At 41.8% G+C, this 16,351-nt stretch overlaps 8 protein-coding genes across 8 annotated transcripts; 2 read left to right on the forward strand and 6 right to left on the reverse strand.

Annotated features, from left to right (window-relative positions):
• Window positions 1-847: 847 nt before the first annotated feature.
• Window positions 848-2,321, reverse strand: K450DRAFT_238450 (uncharacterized protein). The gene is made up of 5 exons (XM_051588595.1): window positions 2,093-2,321; window positions 1,831-1,890; window positions 1,219-1,476; window positions 1,057-1,152; window positions 848-988 (listed from the first exon to the last, which is right to left on the reverse strand). Exons 2-5 carry the CDS (start codon window positions 1,880-1,882, stop codon window positions 963-965), a joined length of 432 nt encoding a protein of 143 aa, XP_051445162.1. The 5' UTR covers window positions 1,883-1,890; window positions 2,093-2,321; the 3' UTR covers window positions 848-962.
• Window positions 2,118-3,287, forward strand: K450DRAFT_238454 (uncharacterized protein). Its single transcript, XM_051588596.1, has 5 exons — window positions 2,118-2,326; window positions 2,397-2,461; window positions 2,534-2,690; window positions 2,765-2,962; window positions 3,042-3,287. Exons 1-5 carry the CDS (start codon window positions 2,324-2,326, stop codon window positions 3,156-3,158), a joined length of 540 nt encoding a protein of 179 aa, XP_051445163.1. The 5' UTR covers window positions 2,118-2,323; the 3' UTR covers window positions 3,159-3,287.
• Window positions 3,238-4,813, reverse strand: K450DRAFT_238457 (uncharacterized protein). The gene is made up of 7 exons (XM_051588597.1): window positions 4,602-4,813; window positions 4,285-4,307; window positions 4,130-4,199; window positions 3,891-3,966; window positions 3,759-3,823; window positions 3,564-3,682; window positions 3,238-3,491 (listed from the first exon to the last, which is right to left on the reverse strand). The coding sequence occupies exons 1-7, from the start codon at window positions 4,756-4,758 to the stop codon at window positions 3,417-3,419; spliced, it is 585 nt and encodes a 194-aa protein (XP_051445164.1). The 5' UTR covers window positions 4,759-4,813; the 3' UTR covers window positions 3,238-3,416.
• Window positions 4,814-4,871: 58 nt separating this feature from the next.
• K450DRAFT_238466 (uncharacterized protein) lies at window positions 4,872-6,008 on the forward strand. The gene is made up of 8 exons (XM_051588598.1): window positions 4,872-4,907; window positions 4,969-5,014; window positions 5,087-5,121; window positions 5,193-5,296; window positions 5,371-5,381; window positions 5,466-5,528; window positions 5,595-5,749; window positions 5,838-6,008. Exons 1-8 carry the CDS (start codon window positions 4,889-4,891, stop codon window positions 5,951-5,953), a joined length of 549 nt encoding a protein of 182 aa, XP_051445165.1. The 5' UTR covers window positions 4,872-4,888; the 3' UTR covers window positions 5,954-6,008.
• Window positions 6,009-6,359: 351 nt separating this feature from the next.
• Window positions 6,360-8,665, reverse strand: K450DRAFT_238474 (uncharacterized protein). The gene is made up of 4 exons (XM_051588599.1): window positions 8,234-8,665; window positions 7,412-8,158; window positions 7,200-7,322; window positions 6,360-7,111 (listed from the first exon to the last, which is right to left on the reverse strand). The coding sequence occupies exons 1-4, from the start codon at window positions 8,637-8,639 to the stop codon at window positions 6,507-6,509; spliced, it is 1,881 nt and encodes a 626-aa protein (XP_051445166.1). The 5' UTR covers window positions 8,640-8,665; the 3' UTR covers window positions 6,360-6,506.
• Window positions 8,666-8,813: 148 nt separating this feature from the next.
• On the reverse strand, window positions 8,814-10,462 carry K450DRAFT_238477 (uncharacterized protein). Its single transcript, XM_051588600.1, has 7 exons — window positions 10,265-10,462; window positions 10,120-10,197; window positions 9,902-10,036; window positions 9,769-9,837; window positions 9,541-9,670; window positions 9,267-9,474; window positions 8,814-9,196 (listed from the first exon to the last, which is right to left on the reverse strand). Exons 1-7 carry the CDS (start codon window positions 10,361-10,363, stop codon window positions 8,992-8,994), a joined length of 924 nt encoding a protein of 307 aa, XP_051445167.1. The 5' UTR covers window positions 10,364-10,462; the 3' UTR covers window positions 8,814-8,991.
• A 1,427-nt stretch (window positions 10,463-11,889) lies between these two features.
• On the reverse strand, window positions 11,890-13,104 carry K450DRAFT_238481 (uncharacterized protein). The gene is made up of 3 exons (XM_051588601.1): window positions 12,316-13,104; window positions 12,062-12,211; window positions 11,890-11,994 (listed from the first exon to the last, which is right to left on the reverse strand). Exons 1-3 carry the CDS (start codon window positions 12,726-12,728, stop codon window positions 11,964-11,966), a joined length of 594 nt encoding a protein of 197 aa, XP_051445168.1. The 5' UTR covers window positions 12,729-13,104; the 3' UTR covers window positions 11,890-11,963.
• Window positions 13,105-15,575: 2,471 nt separating this feature from the next.
• Window positions 15,576-16,299, reverse strand: K450DRAFT_271274 (uncharacterized protein; the record flags this gene model as incomplete). Its single annotated transcript, XM_051593000.1, has 6 exons — window positions 15,576-15,609; window positions 15,675-15,733; window positions 15,765-15,805; window positions 15,871-15,995; window positions 16,063-16,194; window positions 16,262-16,299. 6 exons carry the CDS (start codon window positions 16,297-16,299, stop codon window positions 15,576-15,578), a joined length of 429 nt encoding a protein of 142 aa, XP_051445169.1.
• Between the last annotated feature and the right edge of the window lie 52 nt (window positions 16,300-16,351).

The following is a 16,351-nucleotide window of genomic DNA, read 5'->3' on the forward strand; positions in this document are numbered from 1 at the left end:
TTTCATCCTAGTACCGTTTAACTATAGTAACAAAACCAACCTTCTCGAAATTTGCATATTTTGGTAGCTGGATTCTTTGTCTTTTTTGTCTCAACAGCATTTGCAAACTTCGGTGATCGCAAGGTACGCATATAAAATAAATTATTAGGATATTATATAACATTACAGCAGTTGTGGACCAAAAAACACGGATTATGTTCCTCTTAGCATATAATTACGTATCTGCTGCTCGCGCAGATATAACCATGTTTGCACAAATTGTAGCAAATGGCTTTCTGGAAGTGCTAAAATGAAATGGCAGTAATATTCTGAATACAATAATTGACCCCATACATTATTGTTGACATCAAAAAAACCCGTCGAAATAGCTCCCAAAAGAAAACTAGGACTAACAAAAACAATTGTACACTTGAAAAAACAGCAAATATAAATATCAGCGACTCCATGTTAGTTTCCATAAGTTCCAGAGGGGTGCCCAAACGAAAGAATACGAACATCATTTGTTGTCATTTTTTTCATCTCATTTATTTTTTAGCCTCAGCTTCGTCCAATTATTTGGCATTCGCCAAACGAAATATCTTCAGAGCATTGTTTGGACTATAATCACATCAAATGTATGATAAATGGTTGCTATTCATGATATATGTGGAAAGTCAGGAGGAAGCTATAATTCGTCGGCTGTGCAATCTGTAATCCGACATTGATATAAGGTAAAAGAAGATGGCATATTGGATGAATCTGTACTCAACATAGCTTTTCAACTCAACATCGCATTCGACATCGCATACCTAGCCCACAATCGAACTCGTTCGACAAATGGACACCCATTAACGATCTGTCTATCTAATTATACTGGACTTTTCGCAAACAAACACCACGTCTAGATTACGAATTTTTGAATTTTTAATTTGATTTTATGCATGCTTACTATATGATATTGCAATGACATTGTATACAACAGCTTATTGCTGCTCACGACGACCGCGGCCTGTAAATAGACATAAGTTAGATACAGGATCGTCATGTTCGACAAATGTATGAATGACGAAGACTTACCGAGACCACCACGGAACTCTGGCTTGAACTCACCGGAGGCACCTTCCTTGCGGCGGTAGTCATCACGGTCACCACGGGGACCACGGGGGCCTTCAGCTATAATGGGAGAAAAAGTCAGTCAATGGACATTTATGAAAACGATGAATTTTTCTTTCAATTTACCGGCGCGACGAGGAGCAGCGGGACGAGCAGCCTTCTTGAGAGTGGCAGGGACAATCTCGGTGGGAAGATGGAGGAACTCGCGAAGGTAGTCGATTCCCTCGTTGGTGAGGGAATAGTAGTAGTATTGCCAAGAGAACTGAGTCTTGACATAACCACGGGAGGTCAAGGATTGCATAGCCTTGACGACCTGAAGGTTAGGGACATCAATTTCAGCGTGCTTGGGGAGGTTGTAGTCCTTGGGGGCGACCAAGACACCGTCTATAGTAGGAAAATTCCATATGTCAGTAAACAGATCAAGATGAAGTGGCGGGCGTAGCATGTTTGGCGGTAAGGAACCATGATGAATTTGTTGAGCTATGGTTGAGAACATGCTGTGGTTGGTTCTCCCAGGTGTAACGTATGATTCGATTGGAACTGACTATGATATCGCAAAATCAGGGGTGAAAGTCCCTACGAAAATGTCGAAATTGGACTCATGTCCCTCGTCGAACAGTTCAGCTATGTGGACAGTCGCTAGTTCTCTTGTTGTAAAGTTCGGGGATAGATGGACGTCTATTGTAGTCAAGCATCCTGACTGTCCAGTCCACTGAAATACACGCGCAAGATGCTTACCCTTGAAAAGAGCTTCGTAAATGAGCTTCCTGTTTTCCTTGGAGATAAGCATGACGTCTGCTGCAGATCAAGAAATTTGGATCGGTTAATGATTTGTCTAGGGTACAATTCCATCTGCATACCATCCAAAATGTCGTCGATTGTACAAAATGTTAACAGCCAGAAGCCGCATTTTTTGGCGACATCTAGCTATTATGATCGATCGATGCAGACGATGGTGGATGGATGGATGCAGCCGGATACATGGAGGATCAATACTTACTCGGTTAGAGGAGGGTTTCGGATGGGCCCTGGGCTCGATTGTTCAAGTGGTTGCCGATTTGAATGAGCATTCTCAAGTTCCAAGTCTCCGCTTAAAGAAAGTGTGACGTTGTCTCAGCCGCTATTGATTGAGAAAGGAGTGGAGGCAAAAAAGTCAAAAAACAAATTTACAGGTCCAGAAATTTTTGTTTTTTGACGTTGCCAATTTAACAACCAATTCATTCAATAAGCCATGGTAACGTTTCGCTCACTACCTTTAATGCACTGACTCCACTCGTCTTCTAACGTTTGAGCTCTTACATCAGTCTCGCGCCGTCTCCTCTTTTGCATCCTCATTGGCTCGCCGTTCCGTTCGTGCAGTCCAGCCACGGTAAGCAGTCCTGTTCGACCGTCTTGTGTTTGTGTTTTGAGTCCAATATCTTAGCCGACTATTTTGAAACAGTATCCAGGCCACTGCCATTGGTGCCAGACGTTTGTATAGCACCGAGAACTTGCCTGCTCCCGGTGCAGGTGGCAACGATCCCAAGATCGCTTCCATTGTTGACGAGATCTCCAAATTGACCCTTTTGCAGACTGCTGATCTTGTTTCACAACTCAAGGTAAGCTAGCAAGCAAGCGAAGCATTACGCTTATCAATTCCCTCTTAATGACTCGATATGTTGTATTTTTCCAGACTCGTCTCAACATTCAAGATATTGCTATGCCCGTCGCCATGCCTGCCGCACCTGCTGGTGGTGCAGCGGCAGCTGTCGAGGAAGAGAAGCCTGCCGAGAAGACTGACTTCAAGGTTAAGCTCGAAAAGATTGACCCCGCTGCCAAGGCAAAGGTCATTCGTGAGGTCAAGAACCTTACTGGCATGAACTTGGTCGAGGTAATTTTATCGTCAAATGCGGTTTGTTTTGATACCCTAAAATGTGCATTTGGTTTAACTTTTTGTTTACGTATCATAGGCCAAGAAGTTCGTTGAGAGTGTACCAAAGGTCCTCAAGGATTCCGCTCCCAAGGACGAGGCTGAGAAGTTGAAGAAGGCTTTGGAAGCCCTTGGTGCCACTGTTGTTTTGGAATAAGGGAGCCAATGCAATCATTGTCCCTGTTTATTTCTTTTTTCCAACCAATTACCACATCAAACCCGCTCTCATCTGCTCTCCTCAGCTGCTGGACTCCACAAGGAACCAAAAAGAAAAAATAGACTTTTTTTTATAATGTAAATTTCTCTGAAATACAAAAATCGATACACTTGTTTTCCTCGTAATGAAGTCTGTCGTAGTCATGATGAGATGCGTTTAACAAGATTTATTGAATAAGTACTGCAGGTTTGGTATTATTTACCAGTCCTTCTTAATATCGAAAGACCAGTTCCACTCCATATGGGTAACGTTGTCGTCGTCAACGAATTTGCTCTGCAAAAATGAGAAGATGCAAAGTCAGATTGAGCGGATCGATGAATAACAGAACTGACAAGCACAACATACCTTGGCTTCATAGTGACCACGAGCAAGCATACCAGAGGGAGCTTCTTCAGTTTGGAATTTCTTTTCGTATGGTTCAGCATTGGGGCCATAGCTGCCAATCATCTCTTCGGTCTTGTCCACTAAAGCACGTGTGCGGCGTTAGGAAAAACGATCAAGATCATTAAGAATTGATATGACATATAGATGACAACAAACCTCGGAGACCCTTTCTCTTGACAACCTGCAGGTACTTGAGACCAGAAACAACATCGTGTTGAATTCTAAAATAACGCAGTTAATAAACATGTCCTGGACAACATGTCACATCCGTGAAAAAACGCAGCTCACCTGAACTTGACCTTCATGCGGTATTCAACACCTTCTTTGATGGTGAAGGGGTGGGATCTGGCCTGTTCGAGGGCGTCTATAATTTTTTTTTGACAGCTTTAGTGAACTTATTATTATTTCTTTTGTGAAACTTGAACTATCGTCAAATATGGCTATACAGCACGAGCTCCGATGCAAGTAAATGCGAGCCATCGCGCCAGTTGATATCATAGACAAATGTCATTGGGGGAGTAACTTACTTGGTGTAGATAAGTCAACAGTGACATCAGTACGTCCAGCAACTTCCAATGCAATACCGAGAACTACAACCTAATAAACCACAAAGCAAAAAATTAGCATTTGGGAGCAGGATGGCGTGTTTAAGCATGTTAATGCCATCCATGGTGGTACGCACTCTGCGAGGATCATCCGTGGGTGCTAATGCAAAGACGTGGGTCAGTTAAGATGGACACGATAGAGAACATGATCGAGACGAATGAAGCGTAAACATAACAAAAACTCAAATCGGCATCGCCACAGCCGCACCCATGAAAAAAAGGCGAGGAACAAAAACCGCGTCAATGGGATGGAAAATAGCCCAAGGACAATAGAAAAAATACGTATCATCAACAGATCAAAGAATAATATAAATAAATGCCTCTGATGAAAGGCAGAGGTAGAGTGAACTGTAAAAAAAATGGGGTAGGGAGGTCAAAGGAGTGAGTAACTTACCAGCAGCCTGTCCGAGACCAAGAGATGCCTTCCACTTCTTGAGAGACTCGTCGTTCGCGTCCAAAGTCTCGTATTCTTGAAGGCTCTTCTTCTCTCCAACCTTGTAGCCTGCAGTTTGGGTAGGTGCGAGTTCGTCTTCTTCGTGATGATCAGTCATGATTCGATGCTGTAAGTAAACAAGATGGACCAGTTGAGTTGGGAGGATGTTGAGCCTGAAATTTTTGTGACTTGGCTACGCCTCCGCTTCGAGTTTGGTTGTCCGCTTTGCTCTGCTTTGCTTCTGCTACATGTCAGCAGACGCCTATGGTAGGGAAAGCTCTCTAGCATTGGCTGCATATTTAGAAACCAAACTCATCTTCAAACCTAGATTTCTTATTGAAATTCCTCATCATTGGCGAATCCGGTGCCGGAAAGTAAGTAGGAACTGTTCCGCCTCCAAGGCTAATGCGAAACACCGACTCAATTACTCTACATTGTCTTTACAGGTCATGCCTATTACATCAGTTCCTTGAAAACCAATGCAAGTGTATATGCAAATTGATTTTGTAGTGCTTCGACGGAAAGCTTACTATCAGCCTCATCTTTTATCAGTCAAGGACGCTTCAACCAATACTATTGGTGTGGAATTTGGCAGCCGGATTTTGCATATTGCCGACAAATCGATAAAGTTGCAAATATGGGACACTGCTGGCCAGGTAAGGCCATCCGCCTTGCTTTTTATGCAATGTTTTTTTATGGGTGTTCTAATGAATATGGCTCGGGAACTTAGGAACGATTTCGGTAGGGAAAAAAAAACCCGGTTCAAGACATTTTGCAGTAAATTAGGCAGGCGGAAGCGCTTATTCATTCCATTCATTTCCACAGGTCCGTCACTCGAAGTTACTATAGAGGAGCAGCTGGAGCTTTACTTGTATATGATATAAGCAAGTAAGTCTCTTTGTAACACATGGATGGTATAGGTATCTCCCAGTCTTTATACTAACTGGCCCACAGCCGAGATACCTTTGTTGGATTGTCTTCTTGGCTTACTGATGTTCGAACGCTGGCCAGTCCAGAGCTAGTGGTCCTTCTGGTGGGGAATAAAACAGATAGAGCCGAAGACAGAGAAGTGTCTTACCTCGAGGCCAGTCGATTTGCACAAGAGCATGGTCAGTACATATTTCAAAGGAACCAAAGCACACGTGCATGCAGTAGAGAGATTAATTCAAATGTGACTCGTCCAAATTTCTTTTGTAGAACTGATGTTCATGGAAGCCAGTGCAATGACCGGCGATGGAGTAGAAGATTTATTTCTAAAGTGTGCCCGATCGATTTTGACAAAGGTTGAGACAGGTAAGAAAATAAAAATTTAGGAGGAAAAAGGAGGCCGCAATTACATTCGATCAGCTGCAGATTGAAAATGTGTACCTTTCTTTTCACTAACTGTCTACATTATAGGGCAAATTGATCCTGAGAAGAGCGGTACAGGTGTTCAGTTCGGCGACTCTAGTCTTCGACGAATGACGCAACGAACGAGGACTACAGTTCGTAAAAGAGACCGGTCTTCATGCTGCTTCTAATATGTAACAATTTTTCCCTTCTACTCTTTTTTTTTTTTTTTTTTGGCCCGGCTGGTTGCAAAATCTCCTAATTTTGTTTTCTTTTCTTATGACAACAATTCCTTTCACTTGACTTCTTTTCAAATATATCTATTCCTATAGCTTCTTATTGCCCATAGAATAGTATACATACCCCACAGGCTCTAATGTACTGTATTTTTATATAAATAATCTCTTTTTTTTTGGAAAACGTTGGAAGGGAGAACGCATGCATTTATTTCATGGTTGTTGATGTACAAGGACATGCGTGAAAAGATTATTATATTAAATGATTGGGGGGAAAAATATAAATTTGTGAGAGAGTGTATCAGGATGCAATGACTGTGAGTTTGCCAGACGTCAATGCACCTTGGAATGCTTCATCCATATCCGCTTCGTTTTCGAGAGGAAGTCTCTCGCCGGACAATTCGTCCTTGTAAGTCAAAAGAGGTTCAAAACCGAGACGTTCGGTAATCTTGTCGCTCAGAGGGCCAAAACGACAATCGGCTGGTACACGGAAAGCGATAATATCATCTCGATATATAATTTTAACTTTGACAGTGGATTGAGTGGGTTGTCCTCCAGGGGGTGCACGGTTGGGGGACACCTTTTTACCAGCGGATGAAGGCTTTCGTGTAGGTAATTTATCCTCATAAGCTTCTGATTGCGATGGTTCAGGCTGGGCAACAGAAGGGGTTGTAGATTCTGCCTTAGTGGTTAGCGGTGGCGATGGCTGGTGTTGATAAGCCGAACTATCCATGGCTGCTGAGTAAGAATCTCGAGAAGATCTGCCTGTACGCGGGTCATAGTCGGTTTCAATGTCACCGTCATTGATGCCAAATAGCTGATCTTGCACGATGGGGCTTTCAGCAAGATAATTTGGCAAGGCAAGGAGGTCCTTACAATACTTATCCAAATCACGACGTCTTTCAGCTGAAGGAGGGGCAATATTTGGGATCAGCAAGCCATGATTTTTTTTTTTTTTTCAATTGCAGCAACCATCAGAAGGATTGTGCCGTACCTGTGATCGTTTCATCTACTTCAGCCAATGGACCTGGCATATAAGGAAGAATTCTCTCCTTACTCTTCTTTCCAGCTTCAATAGGGAATTGGTGTAGCATATTGATTTGAAAGTCATAGAAATCTTTTAGGGTATAAGCAAAGGGGAGAGATCCAGGTTGTGTTAGGGAGGTACAGTATCAATGGGCATTGTTTTTCCCTAAACTAACTTACCTTCATACAAACGATACAAGACTCTGTGTCGACCATTGGCTAGATCAGCATAAACAATGAACCAATATTGGTCACCTTCCAGAATATAAGAATCCACAGAAGCTGAAGTCACAAGGGACGATTCATCGCGGTATTGGTCAGTGTAAGCATCGTGGTCATTCAAAGGAGAATTGGAGCGCGACTTTGGTAGAGTCAGACTATCTTCGGATATTCTGGCTAAATGCTGCATGCCATAAGCGTCTAAAATGCCGTCTTCACCATGATAATGATCGTATACATCTTCTTCATCGCCAAGGTCATCAGGGTGTCGGCCATATTGTTGTGAAGTTTGCATGAGCGGTGGCATTTCACCTACAGTAGGTGGTCGCTCAGGTCTTTGTAGTTGGTCTGGGACTTGCTTTTGCTTTTCAATAGAACCAAGTAAGATGCTGCTAGATTCGTACCCCTGAGTCATTTTCTTCCATTCTTCAACTTTTGGAATGGGAGTAGAGGGATTTTGCATGAGATCGGCTACATTGGTGATGGTCCTGCCAGTCACCGCATCGCGAATCTCCACAAAAGAAACTGGTATCAAGCCTGGTCCACCCAGGCGTCCGATTGGCTTGGCTACAAACCACTCGAGGTTGGATTGCGCAATGACAATGATAGGCTCTCCGGCCTTCGCTTGGAGTTCATCTGCTCGTTCCGCTTGGAAATCAAATAAAACGATACCGTAGAGTGGTTGCATACGTTTAGCTGATGATTGGTCTAGGCATGATAAAGGGAATGGGGTTAAAAAGGGGTCATGAATAGGAAACCTGATACATTAAAGCAATTACTCACTGCTGTCATGAATATCACCGAATCCAGAGTCTTTTGAATGTGGATTGGTAGGAATGGAGTTATTGTCACTCAGGATACGCTCTGCCTTTTCAAGCACTTGAAAAAAGTTAACTGGAACCAGGCCCTTTGAATTGGTTGCAGGGTTACAGGCTTCATACCATTGTCGATCGTTTTCCTTTCCAACAACATGGAAGAAATCGCCCTGTGAGAAAGAAAGTTCATGGGGACCTTTAGCCTTGTAATCGTAGAGAGCCTTGATCACCTTTTTGGGAGGAGCAATGCTAGGTGTATGTCTGGTTGGAAAGCTGACAGGAGTCGAGATTTTCTCCTTGAGCACTGATCGCCGAGCACTCTGCAAGCTTTTAGGAGCTTTCGCCTTCTCTCTCGGTAGATTGGCCGTGGTCATGGAACAAGACAAGAAAGAGATGATTGTTAATTTTTTCTTGTTCGGGCTCAAAAAAAATGGTCGGTTGCGGGGGCCCATTTCGTTTCGCGCGGGCTCCCAAAAAATTGATTGGGTTTAGAAACTGTATTGAAACAGGGAAAGGAGAACTCTTTGGGAATTTTTTAACATAGCAGATGGCCATTAGTGAACGTCTCATTTTAATGCGCAGGGAAGATGCTGTTATGATATGATTTACGTCTATTATTATTTTTTAAAAAACAAGAAAGAAAAAAAGACAGACTCTTTGATTGCCAGTGTGCGAAGCTGCCGCCTTGCATTAAAATAGTTAAACGGATAGAACCTGACAATCAGCTTAGACCGTGGCCGAGCGATTGATATCCACCTTTGCAAACTGTTTGGCAAGATCATTCAAACCTGGTAGGGCATTTCGGGCATCGAGGTTTTGGTCATCTAATGTCCCACTGATCTTCAATTTCTCCAAAAACTTGTGTAAATCTTGAGTGGTTTCGAATGCAAGCTCTTTACGTATAAATTCAATGTCGATCGATGGTCGGTAACTAATTAAATAATGATGTCAGTACAACCCTAAAACGACCGTTCATGCATAGAAAGAAATGATTATCTTACGCTTTGCACATGGTACGTAAGGCATATATCCGTTCCCGTTCAATAAATTGATGAATCAAGTAATTGCCCATGTTGGGAGTTTCCTTGTAAAGTAGAAAAAAACGATGATAGTTTGATGTTGCAAGAGACGACCGAACCTGTAGTGCGTGTTGAACCGCTTTATCATTTGCATGTGTTCCTTTTATCTCAGCCATGATGGCGTTTAAAGCTTTGAATGATGGTTAATTTGCAGGAAATTGACCACGGAAGAAGATTCAGCAATGAAACCGCTTACCTGATCGATTTTGCGTATGAAGCATATAAAGAATTCGATAGGCCAAAAACTCCATCGTCTCGCCCGCAATTCCTTTGGAATACAGGTCTTTCAGTTGCGTCTGGCACTGATTATACTCACCAAGGTCACCCTATTCACCACAAAAAGAAGAAGAAGAAAAAAAAAAACGTGGTTACCAATTGAACATCCTATCCCATCAATGTTTGCAGTCTCCTGCATGTGACTTACCATTTCCAGAGCAATTCGCGCATGAGTTTCGTAAACATGAACTGTGAAATCATTCTGAATTCGTTGGACCTGTTGAACAGCAAAAATACATTAGATGAAAGACGTACAAAGCAGTCATCGCTGCACAACATACCGTCAAGTCTTGTCGCATCGATTTGAACTGATCGCACATATAGGTATAGTTATGCTCTTTCTCCCACTTTTGTTTTATGAGCTCTAACGTCTTTCTTAGTACTGGTAATGGTCTTACACTGGCTGGATCGGGAGCCTGCATATAGAGATAGGAGATGCCGTTAGTGCTGAATGTAAATATAACGATAACAAGCCATACATCAACTATTCGTAACATACCGATGTTAATCGAAGATATTGTTTTTCAAGCTGAGAACTAGTTCCCACAATGGTATATTCATCCCAATCCATAACGTCCTAAAGTGAAATGGTCAGCAACAGAGACTATCGAAGCAGAATTGAAAATGGTGCTATTGTCACTTACCGGGTTCGGTGTCGCTGGCGTTGCAGGACTTGGTGCTGGCGATCGCTTTACATTGTTAGTATTTTTAAACCGTTGCAGTCGTGCTTCTCTTCTCCTCATCTCGTCTGCTGAAGGTGTTGACAAATTGGAAGAAACTGAGGCAATGTGTTTAATACGATTGGATATTGGGTGCCTAGTTTCAAAAATATAAGGTCAAGTTAGGTGATGCTAATAGCATTTGCTTTTCCTATAAAACGGCATCTCACCCTTTCTCTCCTGAGCGTTTCACTCGTTTTTTGCGTGATTCACAAGCGCTGTAGATTTAAAAAAATTTCAACATCGTGAAATTTTAGTGCCACAAACTATTTAAAATATAACAGGTTCAGCGATGTCACTTACGATGGCAAATCCATTTCAGTCCAATCCACCGTGTGCAAAGTACCTCGTCTCGTAGCATCTTTGATGAGTTCTGTGAGTTGTGTCTGTAGTGCATCTTCCTTACCCTTTGGACAACACTCAAACGCATCTGTAACATAATCCCTATTGAAAATAATAGTCCCAGATAAGTCATATGTTACCAAACGCCATACATTAATATGTAGAAATTTACTTGAATGATTCCGGCCAGTTGTCAGATGATAACGATGCGTTCGCATCATTTGCTGATGCCGTAGGCGGCTGTGCTGGAGTTGGTACTGGCTTCACCGCTTGCTTTGCTTGCTCCGATTTCTTGGTCATCAGCATCATTTTTGGCTTGGCAGCGGGAGTAACACCTGCAGCTTAAAATTTACGATGAGTCTACTGTTGTATAGACAAAGTTTCAAGCAAGAACACTCACCAGTTCCATTTGGAGCTTTATACTGCTGTGCTTTCTGCCGCCAAGGTGCTGACGATATGGATGCATCATTGACAGCCGTATGGGAACTAGCCTGTGGTGGTGCAGTATGGTTTGGACTATCAAAAAACCGAAAGCAAATGTAGAAACCGGTGAGTTATGAAATCATATCTCAAAAGATTACATTGACATCTGACTTACGGTTGTGGTGTAGAGGAAGATGAATAATATTGATTATAAGAAGCGTTAGCATTTGTCTGATTATTAGCAGCGGGAGGATATTGAGAATATTGCTGCTGAGGTTGTGAATGACCCTGTGGATATTGCTGGTAGTTATATGAGCCATACTGTTGCTGCTGATACCATTGTGCGTACGGATCGGCAGTAGTTGCATTAGTCGCTGATGCAGACGCGGTAGTTGTCGCTGCTGCAGTTTGTGGATATTGCTGATAGTAAGCATCGTAACTCGCTTGATCGCCAGACGATGGGTATCCGTACTGCTGATAGTAAGCAGCATAAGCTGGGTCTTGAGCATAGTAAGCGTCCCATTGTTGTTGAAGAGTCCTACACACATTATACAAATTAGTACGGAATTAATGGCAATAAACGCTGTAAGATGGATTCTTACCACGCTTCTGTTTGAGCAGCTCCGTTCTCCGGGGTAGTCATTAGATCTATTATCAGAGATTTAAAGGTGCAATGCTGAAATGGCAAAGTACTTTCAGGAATTAAAAAAAAAAATGAATGTGGGGAGGCTCTCTGACTGGGCGAGCTGGTTTGCCTGACCAATCACGTTCCCAAAACATTTCGCTTCTTAAGGCTTGTACGGATGCATTTGGGCTTTTTACTTTTATTTCAAATTCTAATACAGTAAATTCAATTACGCTAACGGTAAGGGTGATCGGCTTGCAAGTTTCTAGAAAGAAAGAAAGGGTAAATATCATCGAAAGCTTTCTTGGTGAATATATCCAATCCAAACATACCGTGCAATTTCGACTTCCCACTTGTCACCGTTGGCTAACAACTTTTCCTTGTTATACAACAATTCCTCGTGAGTCTCAGTAACAAATTCGTAGTTGGGACCCTCAACAATAGCATCAACTGGGCAAGCTTCCTGGCAGAAACCGCAGTAACTAAAAAAAAAAAGAGTGAAAGCATCAGTGAATGTGTTCCAATCAACACTGTGTCGAATAATATATGTGCGTCATCATAATCATTCAGCGAGCTAAATACTTACATGCACTTGGTCATGTCAATATCATAACGGGTGGTGCGACGAGATCCATCTTCACGAGGCTCAGCTTCGATAGTGATGGCTTGAGCAGGGCAAATGGCTTCGCAAAGCTTACAAGCAATGCAACGTTCTTCACCAGTGGCATAACGGCGAAGAGCGTGCTCTCCACGGAAACGAGGGGACAAAGCACCCTTCTCGTATGGGTAATAGATAGTGTATGGTGGACGGAAGAATTGCTCAAGAACAATCCACATACCACGCATCAACTCAGTAAGCAAAAGCCACTGGGAAGCCTTGTCAATGGCAGAGGGGCCCTTGCTGTAGTCAACTTGCTGGTTGTTGTCTGAAGCTGGTGCGGCGTGTGAGCGGATGGAAGTTGTGCTGAATCGAGCAGCCTTGATACCAAGTGGTACCATTGCGCTTCTGAAGGCGATGGAAGCTGAAAACAATAAACCATGGAGTTAGTATTTGTTGAATGGAACACTTGAATTATTGCTTTAGGAAAGGAAGTAATGGACTAGCATGTTCAGGTGTTGCAGCTGTATGCACAGATAATAAAGCTTCATTAACAAGTACACTGATGACAAGAGATGATTCTTACCCATAGGAGAGATTCTTCTTGGCTGGGCAAGAGCCATGGTCCTTGTCAACTTGAGGAAGTTCATTTTGAGCAAGAGAGTGGGGAGTTTGATCTGACGAACTGGCGCAGTAATAACACTTGTAGATGCAGTCGGATCAAATGCGTTTTATCCTTTGCAGGCTCTGTTTAAAGATTGACACAAGGGCGCGCTCACAAAAAGCTTGCTTCGAAAAACATGGTTAACAAGCTGGTAAGTGTGACGTCAGCAAAATTGCAGCGCTGAAATTGAATTAATTCCGAAAAAGGCTGACGTAGCAAGGTCTTTCCTGATGCAAACAGTAAGCGGTACGGCAAAGGTCTTATATCAGCACTGCTAGAGTACCTTTTGCCAATGAACAAAGCGAAAAAGCAAAAGAAAAAAGCAAAAGAAATTAATATAATATGATTTTTGTTCAGTTTGTCATATGTACGGCCCGTTCTAATAAATCAAATTATCGTTGATACATTCTATCATGTAAATTTTGCTCTGTCGAGTATTCAATCTCGTCTCTTTCCCAGTATACTTCGTTTATTAAAGTGTATACTAGCAATGAGTTGTTAACAATAGCTTAAATTTTGCTTATGTGAAGAAAAAATATAGGCATGAATTTTCCATCCGGATATATCATAATAATTATGACTTGGTTGTAGACATGATTTCTGTAGAACACTGGTCGAGTTCAGCGGGTTTTCGTTTCTTATCACGATTTTCCAATACCCTCGCCACCGGTATGGCCTAACAGAGTCAGCTACTACAGTAATTCTTTCCCCAATTCCAATTGAACACATAAGTCAACGAGAGCGGCAAGTTATGAGTACCTAAAGCCAAACAAAGGATGACTCGGTTTAGCCCAGTTGCTAATGGCAAGTTGGTCAAAAGCTATTCAAGTTCATTCCATCTCATTCCTGCTGGATATTCACGCAGGCACTCTCGGATGGAGAATGAGTTCCTTTGAAAGACGCTATCCTAAGATAACCAGTGTAAATTTCACCCCCTTCCAAACTTTATGAGATCCACAATTGGTTCACCAAAGACCAGGCACTCAAAAACCTTAGCCTTTGCAAATGATACTATACGTCCACAGCTTTATTTGACTGTCAAAAGTATTCATTCCGTAGTGCGCAAAGCCTAAAAATACAATTTTTTATCACATGCCCTGACCTAATACTCTCTCTTACTTACAGTTCCTTCAAAAACTGCTGCAACCAACGAAAATGCTCACTCGAAGAATTTGCCTATCTGATATTTCACGAAGTGATCGAGCAAGTCTTGGCTTCAGCATCGTGAGTTTTGCTAATCAAACGTTCAAATATCCGAAAAGAGCGTTGCAAGCCTGCTGGAAATCGAACAAAAAGTTACATTGCCCCTATTTACTAGCGTCACTTCAAGATGGAAATTCCAACAAGTAACAAAGTTGATGAAAAAGAAATTTTTCGCTTGATGAATGTCAAAAGTCTTTCTTACACATCCTAATGAAAGGGTAATTCTTTCGCTGCCATTGGAATGACGACTGCTTTCAGTTTCGGCTACTTCCTTTCGATTATTGGTTGCCCTAGACTTTTCCATCGGGATACCAAAAAGTGTGTTTTCGAGGGTTGACGGCAGGATTTAAGCAAATTCGCTCATCTGGACAACTGAATGACGGTAACGAAAGTCAGGAGTTGAAGAAATGATTAGCGTCAGTGCCTCTAATGGCTAGTGTTAGAGCTTATATAGCATATACAGATGCTAGCTGGGATTGACAACATCAAGAAAACTGCAAACTACTTTCGATCATACGCTGAAGCTGCCTCTGAAGACGCATGTTCTGTTGTCACTAGACTCTCTAATATTGTAGATAATTTTCTATTTAACAGAAAACAATCAACGCATAGCGAACGAGTGGATGATATACCATACGTGGTCTCTAATTTACACAGCTTAAAGGTTTTTAGCATCTGCAAACTTAGTCATATAAGATGAATGCTCACATCATCTCTATCTTACTCTTAGAAAGACCTTCTTCCTGAAGCAATAAATGATGCATCGATATCGAGCTTGCTATTATACTGATGTCTTCTAAAATCTTTTTCTTTATTCCATTTATCCTCATCGGCAACAAGATGTGAAGAAAATTAAGAGATAGGGCTTTAATTATGAATAAAGAATGAAACATAAGTAAAAAAGATTGAAGGAGTTCTCTTCAGTGACACTAGGTTTTCTCCGGACTACTTTAGACTTGAGACCTTTCATTCTCGTACAGGTTTGTTTTTGGAAGTGAGGTAAAGACTTAGAGTCTTTACTATTGACGCTGACGGTTTGTTTTTGGATCCTTATAGATTGGAGTTAGAGACCATAAATTGTTTCTTCAGATTTGCGAACTGAGTTTTAGAGTTGGCCTTTTGACAGCAAACCAATGATGTGGAGATATGGATTATATGTAGTATTACTTTAATAGATTTAGCGAAGTCTTGTTTTGGACATTTTTCGACGCGCTTGCCCTGCAAAGCATGGTTACGTTATAACCTTCCACTATCGAATCACTGTAATAATAATAAATGCTTACCAAGGCACAAGAAGGCAGCCAAGTTTATGTGCATCAATTTTGCCAAGCTTGAAAGATGTGTTAGAAGATTGTAGTACTAATAGTGCACTACTTGAATTTTATATTTGTGGGCTCTTGGCTCTTGCACTTGCCCTAAAAGACACTAGTATGTTAGTATATTCCCCTCACTCAATGATTATCTTAAGTATAGTACTTACCAAGGTGCAAGAAGGCAGCTGAGTTTATACGCATTGGTGCGCCAAGCTTGAAAGTTGAGCTTGAAGAGAGTAGTGCTTAGAATTCACTACATGAATTTGATATTTGTTGGCTTTTGCTTCTTGTGCTTGCCCTAGAAGACACCAGTATGTTAGTATATTACTCTTTCTCAATGAATGTCTTGAGTATAGTACTTACCAAGGTGCAAGAAGACAGCCGAGTTTATATGCCTCGGCACTACCAAGCTTGAAGGATGTGTTTGAAGAGTGAGTGCTAATAGTACACTACTTGGATCTGATATTTGTTGGCTTTTTCTTCTTGCACTTAGAAGGCAGAAATATGTTAGAGTCTTTCCATTTCTCAATGGTGATTTTCGAGAGTAATGCTTACCAAGGTGCAAGAAGGCAGCCAAATTCATATTCATCGACGGTTCCAAGCCTGAAAGATGCGCTAGAAAACAGTGTAGTGTTGATAATGCACCACTTGAATTTGATGTTTGTTGACCCTTGCTTCTTGTATTTCCTTTAGAAGACACCTATATGTCAGCATATTCTTCTCTCTCAATGGGTATCTAAAGTATAAGGCTTACCAAGGTACAAGAGAACAGCCGAGTTTATATGCATTCATGCGCCAGGCTAGAGAGATGAGCTTGAAGAGAGTAGTGCTTATAACTCACTAC

Source organism: Umbelopsis ramanniana, assembly GCF_025399195.1.
Source record: "Umbelopsis ramanniana AG unplaced genomic scaffold K450scaffold_23, whole genome shotgun sequence".
NCBI lineage: Eukaryota > Fungi > Mucoromycota > Umbelopsidomycetes > Umbelopsidales > Umbelopsidaceae > Umbelopsis > Umbelopsis ramanniana.